Raw genomic sequence first — 19,171 nt, 5'->3', positions numbered from 1 at the left:
TCCTCGCTGGCGGCGGCCGGACGAGTGCTCAGGAGCCGCCGGGCACCCTCGACTTGCAGGCTGGGGGCGGGGCCGAGGTCCCTGGAGGGGCCTGGACGGAGGTCTGGGGCTGGGCGGGGTCAGGGTCCCGGGGGACGTGGCCGCGGTCCTGAAGCCGGACGGGGGTAGACCCCGGGGGCGGGGCAGGAGTCCAGGGGGAGGTGACCGGGAGTGGCCAGGGCCCAGGTGGGGCGGGGAGGGACGGAGCCAGAGTCCCGGAGGAGGGGCGTGGTCGGTCCCTGGGGGGCGTGGTCGGGCGAGGCTGGGTCCTAAGGGGTGGGACGGTGATCAAGGAATTCAGAAGCGCTTGTCTTTCACCAGGCCGTTCCTCAGCGGCTTCCTGGGGGCCAGAACCGGACCCAGGTTAGCCCCGGGACCCCATGCCCCGCATACCGCCCTGTCTCGCCCGCATCGCCCTCCCCATCCCTTTTTCCTGCCAGGCGGCGGCCCACCTGGGTCCTTCCTCCCTGCCCACACGGCCATAAGACCTTGCCTTCCGCCTAGTGGGCATGGCGTCCCTGCTCCTCCCAATTAAACCCTCCTCTCTCCTCTCTCTGGAGCTACCCACTGCCGCTGGAGGGCAAAAGCCCTCCGCCTGATTTAACCCCACCACTTGGGTCTGGATAAACCCTGCACTTTATCTTCCTCCCCTTCCAGAGAGTGGGCAAAACTGGCCAGAGCTCCCTGACACTCCGCCCAGAGTAGGGCTCCTCCCTGGCTCCGGGGGCCCTGGCTGGCTCACAGCCCAACAAGGAAAGTCTTCACAGCCTCTGTGATTCTCCATCCACTGGCCTCTGTCTCCATCTGCCACAGCCCCTACATTCCTTCCACATTCTGAAAACAAGTTATGCAGTGTTTTAAAAACTCGAATCAATATGGTAAGTGTCCAGGTTAAGTCCAGAGAAAGCCCCCTAATTTTTTTTTTTAAAGATTTTATTTATTTATTTGACACACAGAGAGAGAGGGAACACAAGCAGGGGGGGCGGCCGGCAGAGGGAGAAGCAAGCTCCCCGCTGAGCAGGGAGCCCGATGTGGGGCTCGATCCCAGGACCCTGGGATCATGACCCGATCTGAAGGCAGACGCTTAACCGACTGAGCCACCCAGGCGCCCCAAGCCCCCTAATTTCTAAATAAGGTATGGTTTGCATATTTCAAACTATAAAGATGTCTTCTGGGGGATGCCTGGGTGACCCAGTCAGTTAAGCGTCTGCCTTCAGTGCGGGTCCTGATCTCGGGGGTCCTGGGATAGAGCCCTGCTCAGCAGGGAGTCTGCTTCTCCCTCCCCCTCTCCCTCTGTGCTCTTTCTCCCTCTCTTGCTCTCAAATAAATAAAATCTTAAAAAAATAAAAAAGATGTCTTCTGCACCCCAGTGTTCCCAAAAGTCGACCCAGAGGTTGCTGCCGTGCGCACCACCGCTCTCCATAAATTCTATTTTCCCTGCCGGCGCTGGTGGCAGGTCTCGGGTTCCGCCTCGGGGTCTGCCCAGGACCACCTGACCAGATTCGACAAGGGTTTCCGCCCCTGCTCCTTGGTGCCTTTGCCAGTGCCTGCTGGTGCTGACCCAGCATCTCACTGCCGCTTACTGGTCATGGCATTGGCTACTCCTGTTCCCACTTAGGGGAGCCCCCTCCTGCCTCTGCGCATCGGTCTATCCGTGTCTTTGCAGAAGTGGGTCCTACGGTGCGGCTTACGTACACCTGTTATCAAGTTTTTTGAGCGGCTACTGTATTCTCACGATCTGGACATCAGAAAGCACAGGGAACTCACAGTTTGCCTGAGCCACTCCTGGAAATCAACCTGGGTTTCTTGCTTCCGTGCAGCATTTCACACACATCTTGCGGGTATCTCACCCACATCCTAGCTCACGGCGTGTGCTACCACCCCGGGCATCCCCTCGTCTTGCGGAGCACTCTGGCTCAGAGACCCTTTCATATAGGAACCTACTTCCCTCGAGATGACCTCAGTCACTTTAATTCATTCTTTCCTTGGGCTGGAGCCACTGCATGTCCCTTCCTGGGAGCGCGCGTCCCATCCTCTGCCCACTTTTCCGTGGCTTGCTGCCCTTTCTCTGGCTGCTGCCACCGGCAGGAGCCCTTGATCTGTGAGGTTAGGGATAAGCCCCCAGGGATAAGCCCTCAGGTTTGTCCTTTGTCGTCCGTTTTTGCCTGTTGGTTCTCTAGACGGAGCAGAGGTGGGGGCTGATGGCTTCTAGACTCTTCTCATGGCTCAGGTGCTAGATGCCACAATCTCCCTTTTCGGTTCGGGTTTTATTTCGCAGCTTCTGCTTTGGCTTCGACATCTGATCCATCGGAAGTTGGCCTCGGGCTGATTCGAGATACACAAGTTTGCTCTTTTCTCCAGATGGTTACCAAGTATTTCTGACAGCTCTTTGCTCCCAGTGATCTTTAGGACTGCAGTCTATTCCATTTATGGACTCAGCTCTGTTCCTCACTGTTTCAGTTCCTATACTTTTATAGTAGGTTTAATACGTTCGAGGATCGGTACCCCGCCATGCACCTTACCAGAACTTTCCCGATGATGCTGGTTTATTTTTCTGTACAAGCTTCCAAGCACCCCTCCCCACTCAAAACCAGTATTTGGCGGGGTGGGGGGTGGGGGGTGGGGTGGTGGGGATGGCTTCTCTACGATGTCAGATTTGCGCTGTTCAGTGTCATCGCCCCACTATGGGGAAAAGAGAATCAGAACAAGGGTGGAAACTGGAGGGAGAGGAAAGCAGGCAGCATCTTGGGAGGATTCTGGATATTTCCTCGGAGGTAAGGAGGACAGGGAGCGAGGGGACTCCCTAGGGTTTGGCAAGGTTTCCACTTTGAGTTTCCCCCCACTGCGATAGGCAAACGTTCCAGAAAGGTACTTTGGGGAGGGAAGAGGGGCTGATTCCCAATAGTTTCACAGAAGCTGGGAATGTCAGGCGGACCCGGAGACAGAGAATGGGCGCGCAGAGGAGCATCGGGAGCTGGGGGAGAAACTTGGAAGTCAGGTGAATTAAATGAAGGGGCCGTGAGAGGGGAGGCCGTGGGGAAGTGGTGGGTGCTGCAGGGCAGGTCAGCAGACCGAGTGGGGTGAGGGCCCTTGGTGGCTGCTGGTCTCAGCAGCCCCTGAGGCGGCAATGGGGGGCTTCAGACCGAGGGGCTGGGCCAGGACTGGGGCACGGGGGCCCCTCCAGGGGGCTGATGGTGGAGGCAGTGCTGGTGGTCCTGGGGCTCTGGGAGGCAGAGGGAGTGAGAAGAGAGAAGCAGGGCGCCTGGGTGGCTCAGTTGGTTAGGCGACTGCCTTCGGCTCAGGTCATGATCCTGGAGTCCCGGGATCGAGTCCCGCATCGGGCTCCCTGCTTGGCAGGGAGTCTCCTTCTCCTCTGACCCTCCCCCCCTCTCATGTGCGCTCTCTCTCTCTCAAATAAATAAAATCTTTAAAAAAAAAAGAGAGAAGCAGCCAGAACGAATGAAGCCGGGCACTACGAGGAAGGGGGCGGGGCTACTTACTGGCCACGTGCTCGGTTTCCCAGCTCCACAGTCGTGGGTCTCAGTCAACATTTCCTCACTGTTCTCAAACCTCCCTGAACTTTCGTCTACGCAGCCTGCAGGATCCTGGTTCTGGGGCCTGGAGATTTCCCCTGTGGCTGGGTTTGGTCAATTCTGAGAAACGTCCTGTGCTTAAAAAGAACATCTGTTCCCACTGCTTCTGAGCTGCTCAATGAGGAGCTCGGACTACCTCCCGTGGTCCCGTCATGCTGAGATTTTAGGGTTGTGACACGTGGAATGTTCCAGATCAAGTATTACATCTGATTTTTTTGTCTTGTTCTTTTACTTGCAACGTTCACGTATCCTGGACTTGAAGTCCTTTAACCAGCGAAGAGGTGGATTAAAAAAAAAAAAATCTTGTGGGGCGCCTGGGTGGCGCAGTGGGTTAAGCATCTGACTCCTGGTTTCAGCTCAGGTCATGATCTCGGGGTCGTGGGATCGAGCCCCGTGTCAGGGGTCCACATTCAGCAGGGAGTCTGCATGAGATTCTCTCTCGCTCCCTCTGCCCCTCCCTGCTGCACTCTCTCTAAATAAGTTTTTTTAAAAAATAAATTTAAAAAAACCTTGTAACTGTCACGATTATTCCATGTATGCTTATTTGGATGAGTAATATTTGAGAGTCTACCCTCTGGTTTTGCCTTCCTTATCCTGCTTTTACTAATCTTCCTTTTTTGCATTTTTTTTTTTGTTGTCCCTGTCCGGGGTTCCCCTCTACATCCTACCAGCGTTCCCAGAAGTCCTTAATATAGCCTAAAGGTAATCCCCACCCTCTTGCAAAGTGCAAAGGCCTCAATCCCATTTCAGTATTTACTGCTTCAGTTCTCATTTTTTTAAAGCTCAGATCGGGCCTTTACATTTTTTTACCCAGATATGTGTCATTTCACCTGCTGATCTACCTCTTGGGATAGCTTTCCTGTGTTCTAAAATACACCCCTCAAGATCTATGGGTGGTAAACTTTCCTAGTTTTTCTTCTTGTGGGTGTTCTGTCTCTTGAGGAATTGTTTTTATTTTTAAAGATTTTACTTTTTTTTTTTTTAAGATTTTATTTATTTGACAGAGAGAGAGAGAGAGGGAACACAAGCAGGGGGAGTGGGAGAGAGAGAAGCAGGCTCCCCACTGAGCAGGGAGCCCGATGAGGGGCTCGATCCCAGGACCCTGGGACCACGACCTGAGCCGAAGGCAGACGCTTAACGACTGAGCCACCCAGGCGCCCCTAAAGATTTTACTTTTTTAAGTCAACTCTACACCCAACGTGGGGCTCGAACACAGGACCAGGAGATCAAGAGTCGCGTGCTCTACCGACGAAGCCGGTCAGGTTCCCTCAGGCAAATGTTTTCAGAATTGTGTAAGAAATTCCCAGTTGCTGCTTCCTTCTTTTCGGCACTGGACAGGACAGTCCCCTCCACACTCGTCCTGCGTCCCTTGCGGCTGTGTCCTTGTTGCATAGGCCATCTTTCCTGTGGCTGTTTTGCATTTCTCGCTACGACGTGTTTGGGGCCATGGATGTCTTTTTATTCATCCTCTTTCTGATTTACACCGTTACGTCTGGAAAATTCTCAGCACTGTGTCTTCTCATGTTGTGTCTGTCTCCTATCAGAACTCAGCGAGGCCAGGTCATGCTTAGAATTCTAGCTGTCATCGTTTCTAGCTGCGGTTGCTGTAACCTTGGTCACTTCTTCGCAGCTTTTAACTTTTTTTTTTTTTTAAGATTTTATTTATTTATTTGAGAGAGAGAATGAGAGACAGCACGAGAGGGAAGAGGGTCAGAGGGAGAAGCAGACTCCCCGCCGAGCAGGGAGCCCGATGCGGGACTCGATCCAGGGACTCCAGGATCATGACCTGAGCCGAAGGCAGTCGCTTAACCAACTGAGCCACCCAGGCACCCCCAGCTTTTAACTTTCTGATTCTCTCTCCAGCAGCATCTAATTCTATGGGCCTTAACATCCACAGGGGGCTGATGGGCAGTCCCCACATCCTAATCTCTGGAACCTGGGAATGTGACTTTATTAGGGGAAAAAAGCTCTCTGCAGATGTGATTAGGTGAAGGAATCTGGGCGGAGATCAGACTGGATTTAGGATGGATCCTCAGTCTGAAGACAAGTGTCCTCAGAAGAGAGAAGAGCTGGAGAGCAGAAGGTCATATGAAGACAGAGAATGGGCACTGGAGTGACACGGCCACAAGCTAAGGGACCCGTGGAGTCCCCGGAAGCTGGAAGAGACAAGGAAGGGTCCTCTGCTAGAGACTTCGGAGGGGGCACGCATGGCCCTGCCGACAATGTTAGACTCCTGGTCTTCAGGGCTGTGAGAGACAAATTTCTGTTCTAAGGCCCCCCAACTCACGGTACTTTGTTCCTACAAAACTGGCAACACACTATGACATCCAATGTCATTTTTGACGATCTTTCATGTTTTTTTTTTTAAATAAGATTTTTATTTTAGGGTAATCGTCGGTTTGTGGAGATGCTGTGAAGGCAGGACAGGGAGCTGTGGGGTACCCCTCGCCCGGCTTCCCTGCATGTTACCATCTCACACCTCCACCGTGTATTTGTCACAACGAGGACACCAAGGCCGGGACAGTGCTACGAACGAAACGCAGACCTTATTTGATTTCCCGAGTTTTTCCGCGAATGTCCTTTTTCTGGCCCACCAGCCCACACTGCGTTCAGGCAACATGCCTTCATTGCCTCTGACAGGAGACAGCGCCTCAGCTGCCTTGTTTTCCACGACCTGAGGGTTTGGAGGCGCCCTGACCACTCTTCGGCAGCATGTTCCACATTCTCCTTGCTTCTTATCCATGTTACATCCGACTGCGCTAACTGTGGCCAGCCTTGGGGAACTGAGCTCTGCGGGTGACACCCGGGGGGTGGATCCTGGCAGTGCGTTCCCTGGTCTGCCCTGTCCTTTCTGTGCGGAGTTCACGCTCTCATCCTACTGGACATGCCGGCCACGTGCCAGCCCCCCGCCCCCCACCCCATGTTCTGGCCGGGTGTTCTCAGGGCAGACAGGCTAGGGAGCCGCACCGAGTGGGGCTAGGTGGTCTGGACATCTCCACCAGGAGCTCCCCAGTCTACAGCAGGAAGATCTTTCCAGTTTTTCGTTTTGGCCAAGTAGGTGCTCCCCTCTCGCACCTGCTGCTTTAGCTGTTGCTTTTTCTGAGGTTTTCTCTGAGGGTTGGTCAGACTCCTTGGGGATACCTCATTGATGTCTTCGTGGAATTCCTAACTCATGTTCCCTGGACATCGGACGATCAAACAGCCCCCAAACTAGATGCCTGATTCCTGCCCACCCCCCTTGGCCGGTGCACACAGCCCTACCCCAACTCAGCCCCAACTTCCATCTCGGTAAATGGCAGCTCGAGACGGAAGTCTTGGATTGTCTTTGCTTTTTTTATTTCTGGTTCACCTAAAACAAGTCTGGTAGGTTCTATAGCAGAGCTGGGATCTGACCACACTCGTCCTGGCGACGGCCCCTGTGCCCACCCGTCCCGATGACAGGGACGGCCGCGTGGTGATTAGGCCCCCACACCATCCAGCTGCGGAGACCTCACCTGCTGTCCAGTCCTCTCATGTCCGTGATCCCTGCTCGCCTGTCTGGTCCCTCTCTGGCCTGGGCACTGGCATTTTGGCCTTAGCACCCCCCCAACAGTAGTGCCACGCTTGCGGGTTGCAAAGTGCTTTTATTTATGTGAACTGGCCAGAGAGCCCTCAGCTCTCCACTCTGGAACCCGCCGGTTCTCTGCTCCCCTTCTTACGTATTCCAAGGAGATTTTTAAAATCTCTCCTTCTCTCATCCTCCTCACAGCCCATTCTGACCCATCTCATCGAGCTCTGAGCACACTGCTTCCCTGAAACCCCCTTTCTCAGGTCGGTCACTGATGAGCCCCCCAGAAGCCAAATCACAGGGCCCACTGACTTGGTACCTTGCAAGCCGACAGCAGCCCCCCATCTTGGGGTGTTGTACACCCTAGACTCTGTTGATCACCCAAAACTGCCTCCATTCACTCCTGGGGCCCCTCCAGGCTGGGAGCATTGGACATCGTCTGGCTTATAACCTGGGGCTGGCGAATCCCAGGGGTCCTACCTCCGTGGTGCTTGATGAGGCCCCTTTTCCCCTCCTTCCCTAGGACTCCCGCCTGGGCCAGACTGGGTCTGAGCCCCCAGCCCCCTCTCCTGCTTGACTGCCCTGTGGGCTGCCCTGCTGGGCCTCAAGGCCAGGGAGCGTCAACACGGACCTAGTGTGGGCTCTCTGGGCCATCACGGCTCCCCGTCCTCCCCACCTCCACTGCCACCTGCTTAGAGGCTCCCCTCTGACCTGGATCATGGCTGCTCACCCACTGGGCCAGCGACTCAGCTTGGCCCTCATGCTCCTAGCTCCTACCACCAACTCCTACCATCGAGACCCAGATTCTCCACCCTCGCCAACCTGCCCCACCCCCAGGCTGCTCCACCCACTTCCTGTCTGGCCTGACGCATCTAACTCTGTCGCTAAGCTTCCACGCCTTTATTGCACTCTCTCTGGGACAGAGGCTCTGGGGGCGGGGGCAGTGTCCATGGCAGCCTCATCCGCTGCCTTGTCTCCAGAGCCGGCCCCCAGAGTGTGCGCACCAGACAGATGTGGCTAAAGGAATGAACCGGGGCGGCGGCCCCTCCACACTCACTCAGCTTTGCTGGGCTTGGGGCTCTGGGCCTCTGCTGCGTCGTATTCCCGCACGTCCTTCAGTTCGTGTACCTGGCCTGTCAGCACCTTGGCAGCAAAAGCCACGATGTACTGTGGGGGGAGGGGGGCGCACAAGTGAGAAAAAGCCACTTCCCTGACCCTGCTGCCCTCCCGATGGCTGTGTGCTCCTGCCACCGGACCTTTGCACGTACTGTACCCAGGGCCGAATATGCCCCCTCCCTGGGCATGCCTGAGAAGGGCCTGTGCCTGGACCACTGCTTGGGGACCAACCACTGGGTGGGCAAGGAGCGGTGGGCTGCTGACTCACCAGGAACCAGTAGAGGTTCATGAGGGTGAGCAACAGAAGGAGAGCGTTGAAGAAGAAGTAGAAGGGGATGTCAGGCACGGAGCGCAGGCTGCTGTGGCACGTGGCGTACAGAACCTTGAGCGGGAACCAGTAGAGGCGGAACCAGAACCTGCAGCGGGGAGGGGGGCTTGGGGAAGCTGTCGGGGAGAGGTGGAGGGTTGCCCCACCTGGGCCCTGTGCTGTCCCACCTGGACTCATCCATCTGTCCCTGCACACCCCCACCCATCCCGGTCCCCCTGCCCCATCCTTGCCCACCCCTGCCCGTCTGTCTCCATCCCCGCCCAACCCTGCTTCTGCCCCGCCTCCGGCTCGCCCCTGTCCCACTAGGTCCCGCCCACCTCGCCAGGCCCCACCCCCTCCAGCTTGGCCCCACTCCTTCTCACCAGCCCCACCTCCTCCCCGGAATGCCTCCACCCCTTCTCGCCAGCCCCACCCCCTTCCCTACCCCCTCACCAGCTGAGGCTGAAGCTGAGGCAGCCCAGGTCGGCCGCCAGAGCGTGGAGCCTGTGATGGGAGCCGCCGCGGGACTTGAAGTAGACATTGAGCTTGGTGAATTCCAGCTGCACGTCGCTAATGTCATGCAGGAAGAGCACGAGGATGCCCACATTGTGGTACCTGGGGAGGGGAGTGGGATAGGGGAGGAGAGAGGGTGGGTCACACTGGAGACCCTTATCCTGCACCAAGGCTGTACCCCAAGCCTCCTGTGGGCCCCTTCAAAGCTGCCCTCCCTGGCCTCCGTGACCTGCCCATTTCCTCAGCGGGCCAGGTCAGGGGCAGCACCCAAGCTGTGCCTGCGCCTTGGTGGCCCCACTCACTCCCTCACCCTCCCTGCCTCACTGTCCCCAGGGGACCCAGGAGCCTCCCTGGAAGTTCCTTGTCTGCCCCTCCTCGTCTCTGTGACCCCTGACCCTCAGTGGCCTGGGCCATTTTGCATCCCCCACAAGTCTGTCCCTCACCTCCAACATCATTGCCACGCTGACCCTCCTAGGTCTGTTCGTTTAACCTGAACATTGCTGCAATCTGCAGACCTGCCTAGGGAAGGCCGAGTCCCCACCAGGCTCTAAAGAAGCCTGAAGGCGTCCGCCTGTCCCTCCCCAGCATTCCACCTGACAGCTGCTTGGGCCACTGGACCTGAATTCAGCCTGAACATACCTGAGCACCTCTCTCACTCTGCCTTCCTGACAGTTCACGTGCCACAGGCCCTTTGCACATGCTGTTCCCATCGCCTAACATGCACCTCCCCAGTGTTCACGGAGCCTTCCTTCACCTTTCAGACTTTGCTCACGTGTCACCCAACCACCCACACCTCACCACCCCCACGGTCCTTATCTTCCCACTTGATTTTTCTCCATAGTTATCACCTTCAAACAAACTGTTAGTTCTTTTCTCATCTGTTTGTTTGTTTGGGTCTTATCACCTAATTCTACTCTAGAACATTGCTACCTAATAGAACTTTCTAGAATGATAGGAATGTTCTAAACCTGCACTGTCCAGTAGGAGAGGCAGCAGCTACACGTGACCACTAAGCAGCTGACACGTGGCTACTGTGGCTGCAGAAGAGAACATGCAGCTTTATTTCAGTTCAGTCCGAGCTGACACAGGCCCTGGCGGCCGGCAGCTCTAGAGGTGTGGAGCAGCCCGTCCAACGGGAAGCAGGTGAACCGTGCGTGTTACTTCAGATTCTCTATCAGCCACATTTAAACAAGAGGTAAAGAAGACGTACAATTAGGGCGCCTGGGTGGCTCAGTTGGTTAAGCGACTGCCTTCGGCTCAGGTCATGATCCTGGAGTCCCGGGATCGAGTCCCGCATCGGGCTCCCTGCTCGGCGAGGAGCCTGCTTCTCCCTCTGACCCTCCCCCCTCTCATGTACTCTCTCTCTCTCTCATTCTCGCTCTCTCAAATAAATAAATCTTAAAAAAAAAAGAAGACATACAATTAATTTTAACACTATATTCTAATTGACTCGGTAAGTCCAAAATGTTGTCATCTTCACATGCAACTGATACAACAAAAGGATTGGCAAGAGATACTCACTCTCCACTGTCTTTGACCTTACACGTACGGCAGGTTGAGGTGCGGACGGGCTGCGTCTGAGGCCCTCAGGGGCCACGTGTGGTGGCCGCAGTGGGCTCTAGAATGCTAGGGTGGGTTGGTTGTGTTCCTAGCCGCACCCCCTGCAGCAGCCGGGCATGGCCGGTGGCCCAGGAAGCACTTCTAAGTGACCCGGCCAAGGCTGCCACGGGGTCGGAGGGGCCAGAGGGGGACGGATGGGGTATGAGCAGGCTGGGGCTTCTCTGCACCTGATATACCCCATCCCTCTGCAGTCTCTCTCCAGAACCCACCCCCATGGATACCCACCGTGGCCCCTGCCAGCCTACCCTCTCTGCTCATGCTGTGCCCGCTGCCCTCCAGCCCGCTCCCGGACTCACCGGAAGGCATAGGAGGAGACGATGAGGACCAGGGTGACCACGTGGTGGATGAGCATGACCACCGAGTCCTTGCGCCAGGCGTCCATGTACAGCGTGGCATAGATGGAGTGGCCGTAAAAGCTTCCTTGCAGCAGGTAGGCGGCTGCGATGTCCCGGGGCACCGCCATGCCCGGCGTCCAGTCTGGGGAGAGCAGGCCTGTGTGGTCAGGGGCCTCCAGGACCCCTCCAGCTGGGGTGCAGCCTCCACAAGCCAAGGCGTGCCACCCCCTTCTGCAGGCACACTGGTCCCTGGTAGTCTGTTCCCACTCTCTACCTGTTATTTTTTATGAACGGGTGTTCTTTTTTTGGAGTGGTTCTAGATTTATAGAAAAAGATGCTCCCACCCCTGAAATCTGTCCCTTGCAGGATTTCCAACTCTGGCTTGGTTTCCCCTTCCTGTGTTCTCTTACTTATCAGGCTCTCTGGAGGCAACTTCGATGCCCCTGTCCCAGGTTCTCCCATCCCGGCAAATCCCCCTGCAGGATGGAGGCTGCCACCCGCCTCACCATGCCAGGCAGGACTGCCGAGGCAGAAAGCTGACGGGCCAATCCTGTTGCAGATGGGCTGTCCCACCCAGTGGGGTGTGGCTCCCCTCCACCTGCTCCTGCGGCCACCCCATTCCTGCTGGCACCTGTGCCCACCCACACTCAGGCTTCACCCTCTCCCGGTGACACTGACCCCTGGCTCTCCCCATTTCCTCTCTCAGGACCGTCACCAAGAGGGCTCGGCCTGCATCGACCTGGACTTCCCTGGCCACTCCCTCTCTGCTCACACCCCCAAAATGACCACCCTGGGCTCCCCCCGAGGGCTCCTGCCTCCACCCTCAGAGACCTGGAGCCAGACCCTCATGCCGCCTGGAGCCTGGCTGTCCCCTAACCCCCACGCCCAGTGTCTCGCCTCGGCGACCCTTCTTCATCCGCGCCTTGACTCCTTACGCAACAGGGACCCACCCACGTGGACCCCCATCCGGGGTCCCCTCTCTGTCCAGGCCTCTGCTCACTTCCCCTGCCCTCGCCACTCTGACCCTGCTCCGGGCACCACTGTCTCCCGCTCAGCTCGGCCCCAGCTCCTCCTGGCTTTCCAGAGCCTGTCCCCAACGGTCCACCCTCCCTGCGGTGGTTGCAGCAGCTGTGAACACACGAGCCCCATGTGCTCCACCAAGTCCACTCCTAGTCAGGTGCTCAAGGGAGCTCAGGCCAGGGCTCCTTGCACACGCAAGTGCACAGGAGTGCCGCGGCCGCCACCAGACGGTGGAAGCAACCCAAGTGCCCACCAACGCGCGAGTGGGTGAGCAAAACGTGCGCCCTGCACACGACGGACTACCACCCAGCCGTACAAAGCGGCGAGGCACCAGCTCTCCTATGGGGTCCATGAACCTCAAAAACACGGCGCTGAGTGAAAGAAGCCAGACACAAAAGGTCACAGAGAGCATAATCCCTTTCCACGTCCAGGAAAGGTCCAGAACAGGCAAATCCATAGAGACAGAAAGCAGATCCGTGGTTGGGGCGGGGGGGGGGAGTGCCTGCCCGCGGGGACGGGGTCTCCTTCGGGGGGGGGTGGGGATGGAGGCACAACACGGTGAATGTGCCACGTGTGCCACGGAACTGCCCACCTGAACATGGTAAATATTTAAAAACTGTGGTAAGACACGTACCACGTGAACGCTGACACCTCAGCCATTTTTCCGTTCTGTGGCCCCACTGTGTTTGCACCGCGGCGCGGCCATCTCCAGAACGTTCCTCGTGGCGCCCACCCGAACCTCTGTGCCCCTTAAGCCCCGGCTCCCCGTGCCCTCCCCGAGTCCTGGCTTCCATCTCCACGCACCTGGCTACTCCAGGGACCTCACGCCAGCGGACAGTACCAGCCACTGGCAAATTATGGTTGACTTTACGTCATGTATATTTTACCTAATTAAAAAAAAAAAATGCACCCCCCCCCAATGGATTAGATCTCCTCCCACCACTTTATCAGGTCCAGGGGCTCCTCAAAGTCTGACAGCAAAACGCACACTTCTGGCAGGAGCCCCCCTCCCCGAGCTCTGTGGGAATGTTGCAGCCGGTGGAGGCCCCCCCAACACCTGCCAGGCGCCTCTGCCCCCCTTGAGAGGAAAGGGATGTAGAGGTGCCTCGGTGCACAGAGCCAGCCCGCTGTGGAAACAGGACACAGAATTTTCCACCAATCGCACTGGCAAGACTTTTACTGTTGCGTGAGCGTCCCCCTCCACCCTCGAGCCCCGGATCTGGGGCGGGGTAGGGAGAGTGCGACACACATGGGATCCCCCATCCAGACTCCGTCTGCACCTCCCCGCACTCGGGGGGCCATGGAGCCCCGGCCTGCTCTCCGCATTCACATCCAACCTGCTGCTCTGGACGCTTCGTGTCACCCCCACCACATCCTCCACCCTGGCCTCTGGGATCAGCGCCGCGGCGTCCTAAACCCAGCTCCTTGCTCTCCCTGAAACCTGCCCCCTACCTCGGATCCCAGCCCCTGGTGTCATCCCCACCCTCCCTGCTCACCCCTCCCTCTGGCCTGGCAGTGGATCCTATCAGTTCTGCCCTCAAAACATTTATCAAGCCGGCCATTTCTCTCCCATTCTGGGCCCCATCATGGGCCTAGCCCCCTCGTGTCCTGGCTCCTGCCCTCAGCCCCCTTCTCAGTTGGGCCTGTCAGTATCCCCCGCTGCTCACAGCCCTCCGGTAGCTACCCCCTGTCCTGGGGGGGGGCTGCTCTCTGCCTCTGAGCATCTGCCAGGAGTGTGCCTGTCCCACGGTGGCCCTTGCATTTCCTATCTGCTCCAGGCACCTCCAGGTCCCCATGCAAAGGTCACTTTTGGTGGGGCCATCCCCATCTCTGTAGAACATTCCCCGCCCCCCTGGAGTTTTCTTATCAGCTGTTAACAGATTTCGTACTTAATTGTCACCACAAGACATCAAGGCGGGGGGCTTTCTCTGGAGCACTCACAGCCCTGTCAGCACAGTGCCTGGTACACAGTAGGTGCCCAATAAGTGCACATGCAAAGCAGCAGCTCACCTGCAAGCATGTTATCACATCATAATTTAAAAGAAAAAGCCAGAGGCAACTCCATGCCTGAAACTGACAGGGATCTATGGTGGTTCAGTCACACAAAGGGAAATTGAATGACAGCTAAAACCTGCCCTCCAGGGGTTTATAACAAGGGCAATGCACGTGGGGAGAGTGGCCATGTGGGCGACGCAGTCCCACCAAGACAGACAGGTGCCCAGCAAACGCGGTGCTCGTCACCGGGAAACTGAAACACAGAAGCTCTGTGCCCAGCCCTTGGATCGGAGCGCGGGGTTGGTGCCATGGAGGCTTCAGAAACTGTTTACGTCCCATGGCAGGAAACACTTCCATGTGTGTCCCTGGCGCACAGCCTGCGTGGTCAGCACAGGAATAGAGAAATCCCGACACCCCCATCACAGATTGGGTTTTCTAGAACAGCCTGCCTGCAGGCGATAAAGGACACTACAGTCACCTTCCTGCCTACCCCACTAAGCTCAGGCCTTGACGACCCCCACATCTAATCCAATCAATGGATGCAGCCGTTTCTCACCATCCTTATCTCTTCGCCAAGCTGGTCCAAGCCACACTAGGCCCTCACCTCCCCCCTGGGCCCTTTCTTCCTTATCCGGGACTCTCCTGCCTCCACATGGCAGCCAGAAGAAGCAGCTTTTTATGATCCACAAACCCATCCCATTTAGAATGAAACTCAAACTCCTCCTACCCTCCTCTCGTCCTCACACACCAAGCTCAGGCAGGCCCCAGGGCCTTTGCACATGCTGTTCCAGACACCAGGAATGCCCACCTGGGTCCACACAAGGGGTCACCTCATTCAGGACACCTCCCTGAGCCCTAATAGCACCAGGTCCTAAACAGGACCCTTTCCTGTCCCCAGAGCCCTTTAGGCACCCTTGTCTTGGGGCTACCTTGGGACGGCCCTATCTTGGAGCTGACATCCAGCATGAGATGTATGATGAGTGTCCAGCTCCCCCATGTCGAGCAGAATCCTCCCCCACCCTGCTCTGTCCAGCAAGGCCCCTACCGTAGAAGACAGAGGGTGGGTCGTGAAAGAAGGGGTAGTCGGTGCCGAAGAGCAGGTAGGCGCTGTAGCTCCAGGCGCCCAGATAGAAGAGAAACTTCCAGGCGCTCTCAGGCATCTTGGCGGCATCTCTAGGCTGGAGGCGACACCGCTTGGCCAGGGGCTATATGGGTGAGAAGGCGGTGGCCATCAGTGCTGGGGGCCAAGGACCAGGGACCACTTCTCCAGGGTGGGGAAAGCCAGGCTCAGGGGCTCTCCAGGCTGGGCAGTGTTGGGGAGGGCCGGGCCCCGGTACCCACTGCCGCCTGGAGTGTAACCAGAGCCCATGTGTGCCAGCCAAGGGCTAAACTTAGTGCCCAGCTGTCCGGCGCAGTGTGGGGAGGGGAGTGGGGGGAGGCCTGAGAGAAACGTAAGGGAAGGCCATGGCGGAGAGGAAGGGGACATGTGAGTACAGTGCAAGGGAGACCAATGGGGCCAGCCCAGGGGAGCTGGGGGACTTGGGGTTCCCAGAGGGAGCTGGGGCTATACCAGGGAGGAGGGGAGATTAAAGATAAGATATGGAGGGGCCTGTAGGGGCAAAGCTGTGGAGAGAGCATGGAGGTGAGTATGGGGGCATCTGGGAGAACATGGGGAGGCTGGAGCCCCAAGTGATCCCCACGGGGGAGAAACCTGAGGGGAAGGTGTACCTCAGAGAATTTGGGGGTAGGCTAGAGAGAAAAAGAGGTTGGGGAAGATGGGGTGGGTACGTGAGGGACAGCATGAGAATGTAGGGGGACAGAGGAGAGAATGGGGCAGAGAAAGAGGGGGCAGGGCAGGGGAAGGATGTACAATGAGATTGGGGACATGAACTGAGCCACCTAAGGACACACCCGGGAGGACTGGAAGAAAGAGAGGTCACATAACCGTGAAGTATGGAGGAATTTGAGGGGTGCAGCTCCCCCGGAGTCCAGGAGCCCCCGCCTCCAGCTCCCTGGGGGCGGGGCTCCAGAGCTGCTGGGTCAAGCCCGCCCCCTTCCCCGCGAGGAGAGGCTTGTGGGGGCCGGAGCACCAGCAGTTGCCATGGAGACAGCCAGAGCCAGTTCCAGTCACCCCTGGCAACCAGGCGGCTGCCAAGAAGATGAGCTTTGGAGGAAACGGCAGCCCCTCCACCCGTTTCTTGGGAAGGGCGAGCCTCGAATTGGTCTTGCCCCACCCGGACGGGCCGCACTGGCCAGAGCTCCCAGGATTCCAAAAGGGAGGGTGCTCATGCTCTTGCTGTCCCCCACCAGGCTCCCTCACTGCCAAGCCTCCTCCTCAGGGAGGGCGCCCGCTCCACTCTGGTTGTCCCAGAGCCACCACATCCCCCTCCTGGGCTCTGACCCTCAACCTCCTGGACCTCCCACTTCCCAGCTGGAAACTGGGAGAGCAGAGGGACCAACAAAGCCAGATGGGGACCAAGGCTGACCCGTGGAGGGGCCCTGATGCCTGCCTCCCCCCTGCCTGGAGAAGGGTGGTGGCAGGGGGCTCTTCCCCATGTGGGTGATAGGGGATGGTGGTGGGGACAGTAGTCTCCAAACAACACCCTATCCTTAACAAGGGCCAGCCTCTTCCCAGCCAGCAGAGAAAGGCCCCTTTGTTGGCGCCGGGCTCTCTGTCCCTGCAGCCCCTGCCACCTCCAGCCAGACTGGGGCGGGGTGAACCCAGTCAGTCCATGGGGGAGTCGCAGCCAAGCTAGGGGCCCGAATGCCTTCCCACCAGTTCCCATAGCAGCGACCCCTCCCTAAGGATGAGAGGGAGGCCAGGCGCCAATGTCACCCACAGGGTCACTCTCCACCTGCGGCGGTAGCCTCCCCAGACTCGCTAGAAACCGGGTAATTCGGACGCAGCCCCTTGGAGGCAGCCCAGTCCAGCTCTGAAGACCCAGGCCGTGCCACCTCTCAAAACTGCGACCACCGGCGTGGCCGGGGAGTCCAGGCCTTTGCTTCCCCAGGTCGGAGGGTGGCGCTGATTCCAGACATGCGGGAGGTAGCGACCGGGTAGCTCCTGCCTCCTTCCCGAGAGCAGCGGACAAGTCCGCTCCGCCGCCGCGTGGACCTCGGGCCCCGCTCCGGTTCCGGGAGCGCCCCGCACGGCCCCGAGGCTCAAGGCGCAGGCGGCTTCTGTGTCCCGAGCCCACCCCGCCCGCATCCTCCGCTCCTCCGTCCCCGATTCGGCCCTGCCCGAAAGGGCGCGAGGCGGCCCGGGCCCTCCCACCGGCCGGGGCCCCCTCGTCCCGCACCCACCGGCATAAGTCGGCCCCGGTTCCCCCCGCATCTCGAACACCCCGTGTTCGTGTGGGGGTCCCCACATCCCGGGCTTGCTCCGGCTCGGCCACACCCCCGCATCCGCCCCACCCCCACCCCTCTCAGCCCGAAAGGGACGAGCTCCTCCAGCCCGAGGCCCCCCACGTTCCAGTCACCCGGCCCGTAGAGGCAAAAAGGGGTACGCGAGGGCCCGGGGTCCCGCGCCCCCCCATAACAGCCCGTCCCCCGCCCCCCCAGCCCGCGGCCCCACGTCCCGGCCCCCGGCGGCACTGACCCGAAAGAGGCGCGCGGTGGCCGCGGAGCGCAGCGCCGTCCAGCCGAGCGCGCCGAGCGCCAGCAGCAGCAGCTCGGGCGGCGCCAGGTGCGCGTGCTCGGCCAGGCCGCGGCGCGCCAGCCCCCAGCCGCAGTCCGCGCAGCCCCGCGCCGCCGCCAGCGCGCTGCCCCAGCTGCGCTGCACCAGCTGCGCGTAGCTCGGCATGGGCTCGGGCCCCGCCGGCCCCGCCGGCCCCGCCGCCGTCCCCGCCGCCGCCATGCCGCCCGCTCGCCGGCCGCCGCCGCCGCTTTGCGCCCGCCCGCGGTAGCCGCCGGAGCCGCGCGCCCCGCGTCACGCGCCGCGGCTGGGCCGGGGGCGCGCCGGCCGGAGCTGTGGACCGGGGGGCGGGGCCGGCGTAAGCTCCGCCCCGGCGGGGGCGCGGGCGGCGGGGACTTGGGGCCTGGTCGCGACGTCCGAGACCCTGAGGGAGCGCGGGTGCTCGGTCTCCCGGAGGCAGCAGCGGCGACCACGGGCAGATAAGACCCGGAGTTGTCGCGACGCGTGCTGGAGCCGGGCCCGCGCTCCAGCTCATTTTCCAGTGGAGGAAACCGAGGCGGGGAGCAACGCGGGGAGGGTGTCTGCCAGGCGCCTGCACGGCCTGGACCCCGTGTCCGCACCCCCTGCCCCCGCTCCGTAGTGCCCCTGCCCACTCGGCTCCCCCACCCCACCACTCGGTGTCTGCGATGTGCGGCACGGTGAGCACCAACAGGCAGTGCCCTTCAGCGGTAACTCTTTCCCTGCCCTCAGGGCCACCTGCTGCTATCCGTGACCCTGAGGACCTGGCAGGCCTCCCTCCCCCGCAGCAGGTTAACACGGGCCTGCCTGCGGAGAGGCAGAGGGAGTGGACACCCACCTGCTGGGACTCAGAGACTGGATCGAGACCGCTGGCTCCATTGGGACCACCCCTGGTGATACTCTACTATCCAGTGACCAGGCCCTGTGTCTGAAGCCCCCACTGGCCATGACCAAGGACACCAGTCACCTATTGGGAATATCACCTTCCCTGACACTGACAGCCCCCCCAGGACTCCCACATTCCTGTGTTCCTCCTTCCCTCCCACCAAGGACGTCATCCCAAAGCTTTTAAGATGCAGAGTGAAAATCAGTGTGGGCCCCACAGGAGGCTTGACCTGACCCTCAGGTGCATGGGGGAAAACAGGCAGGAGGACTGAGGAGGCAACATCTCTCCTCCTTCCTCTCAACCTTCATCCGGTCTAGCAACACACTCAGTTGGCCCTACCTCTGAATGTTCACGAATTCAGCCACTTCTCTGCACCTGCACAGCCTCCTGTGGCCCTGGGCCCCCCTAATGCCTCTTGCCTGGTATCCTGGCTTCCTCCTGACCCCGGACAGAGGCCAGAGGGAGTCTGCTTGCTGGTCTCTGTTCACAGCCCCCATGGCTCCCATCATGCAGAGTAAAAGGCCAGCTCCTCACCGTGACTCACATCC

General features: G+C 59.1%; 1 protein-coding gene across 3 annotated transcripts; it reads right to left on the bottom strand.

The window, feature by feature from the left end:
* Nucleotide 1: 1 nt before the first annotated feature.
* Nucleotides 2-17,956, bottom strand: CERS1 (ceramide synthase 1). Of its 3 annotated transcripts, none has more exons than XM_045862675.3 (7): nucleotides 17,684-17,956; nucleotides 15,131-15,290; nucleotides 11,032-11,212; nucleotides 9,056-9,217; nucleotides 8,564-8,711; nucleotides 8,237-8,346; nucleotides 2-379 (listed from the first exon to the last, which is right to left on the bottom strand). In XM_045862675.3, exons 1-7 carry the CDS (start codon nucleotides 17,939-17,941, stop codon nucleotides 337-339), a joined length of 1,062 nt encoding a protein of 353 aa, XP_045718631.1. In that variant the 5' UTR covers nucleotides 17,942-17,956; the 3' UTR covers nucleotides 2-336. The 3 variants fall into 3 exon arrangements, 2 of the variants coding, with proteins under 2 accessions (XP_045718631.1, XP_064453611.1); XM_064597541.1 differs by lacking the exon at nucleotides 2-379 and adding an exon at nucleotides 5,460-6,158; XR_010413614.1 differs by lacking the exon at nucleotides 2-379 and having other exon boundaries at nucleotides 8,564-8,739.
* Nucleotides 17,957-19,171: the final 1,215 nt, after the last annotated feature.

This window comes from Mirounga angustirostris, unplaced genomic scaffold (assembly GCF_029215605.1).
Source record: "Mirounga angustirostris isolate CCGP_5_RB_7025 unplaced genomic scaffold, mMirAng1.0.hap1 SCAF_1, whole genome shotgun sequence".
Taxonomy (NCBI): domain Eukaryota; kingdom Metazoa; phylum Chordata; class Mammalia; order Carnivora; family Phocidae; genus Mirounga; species Mirounga angustirostris.
This window is presented reverse-complemented; position numbering and strand designations above follow the sequence as displayed.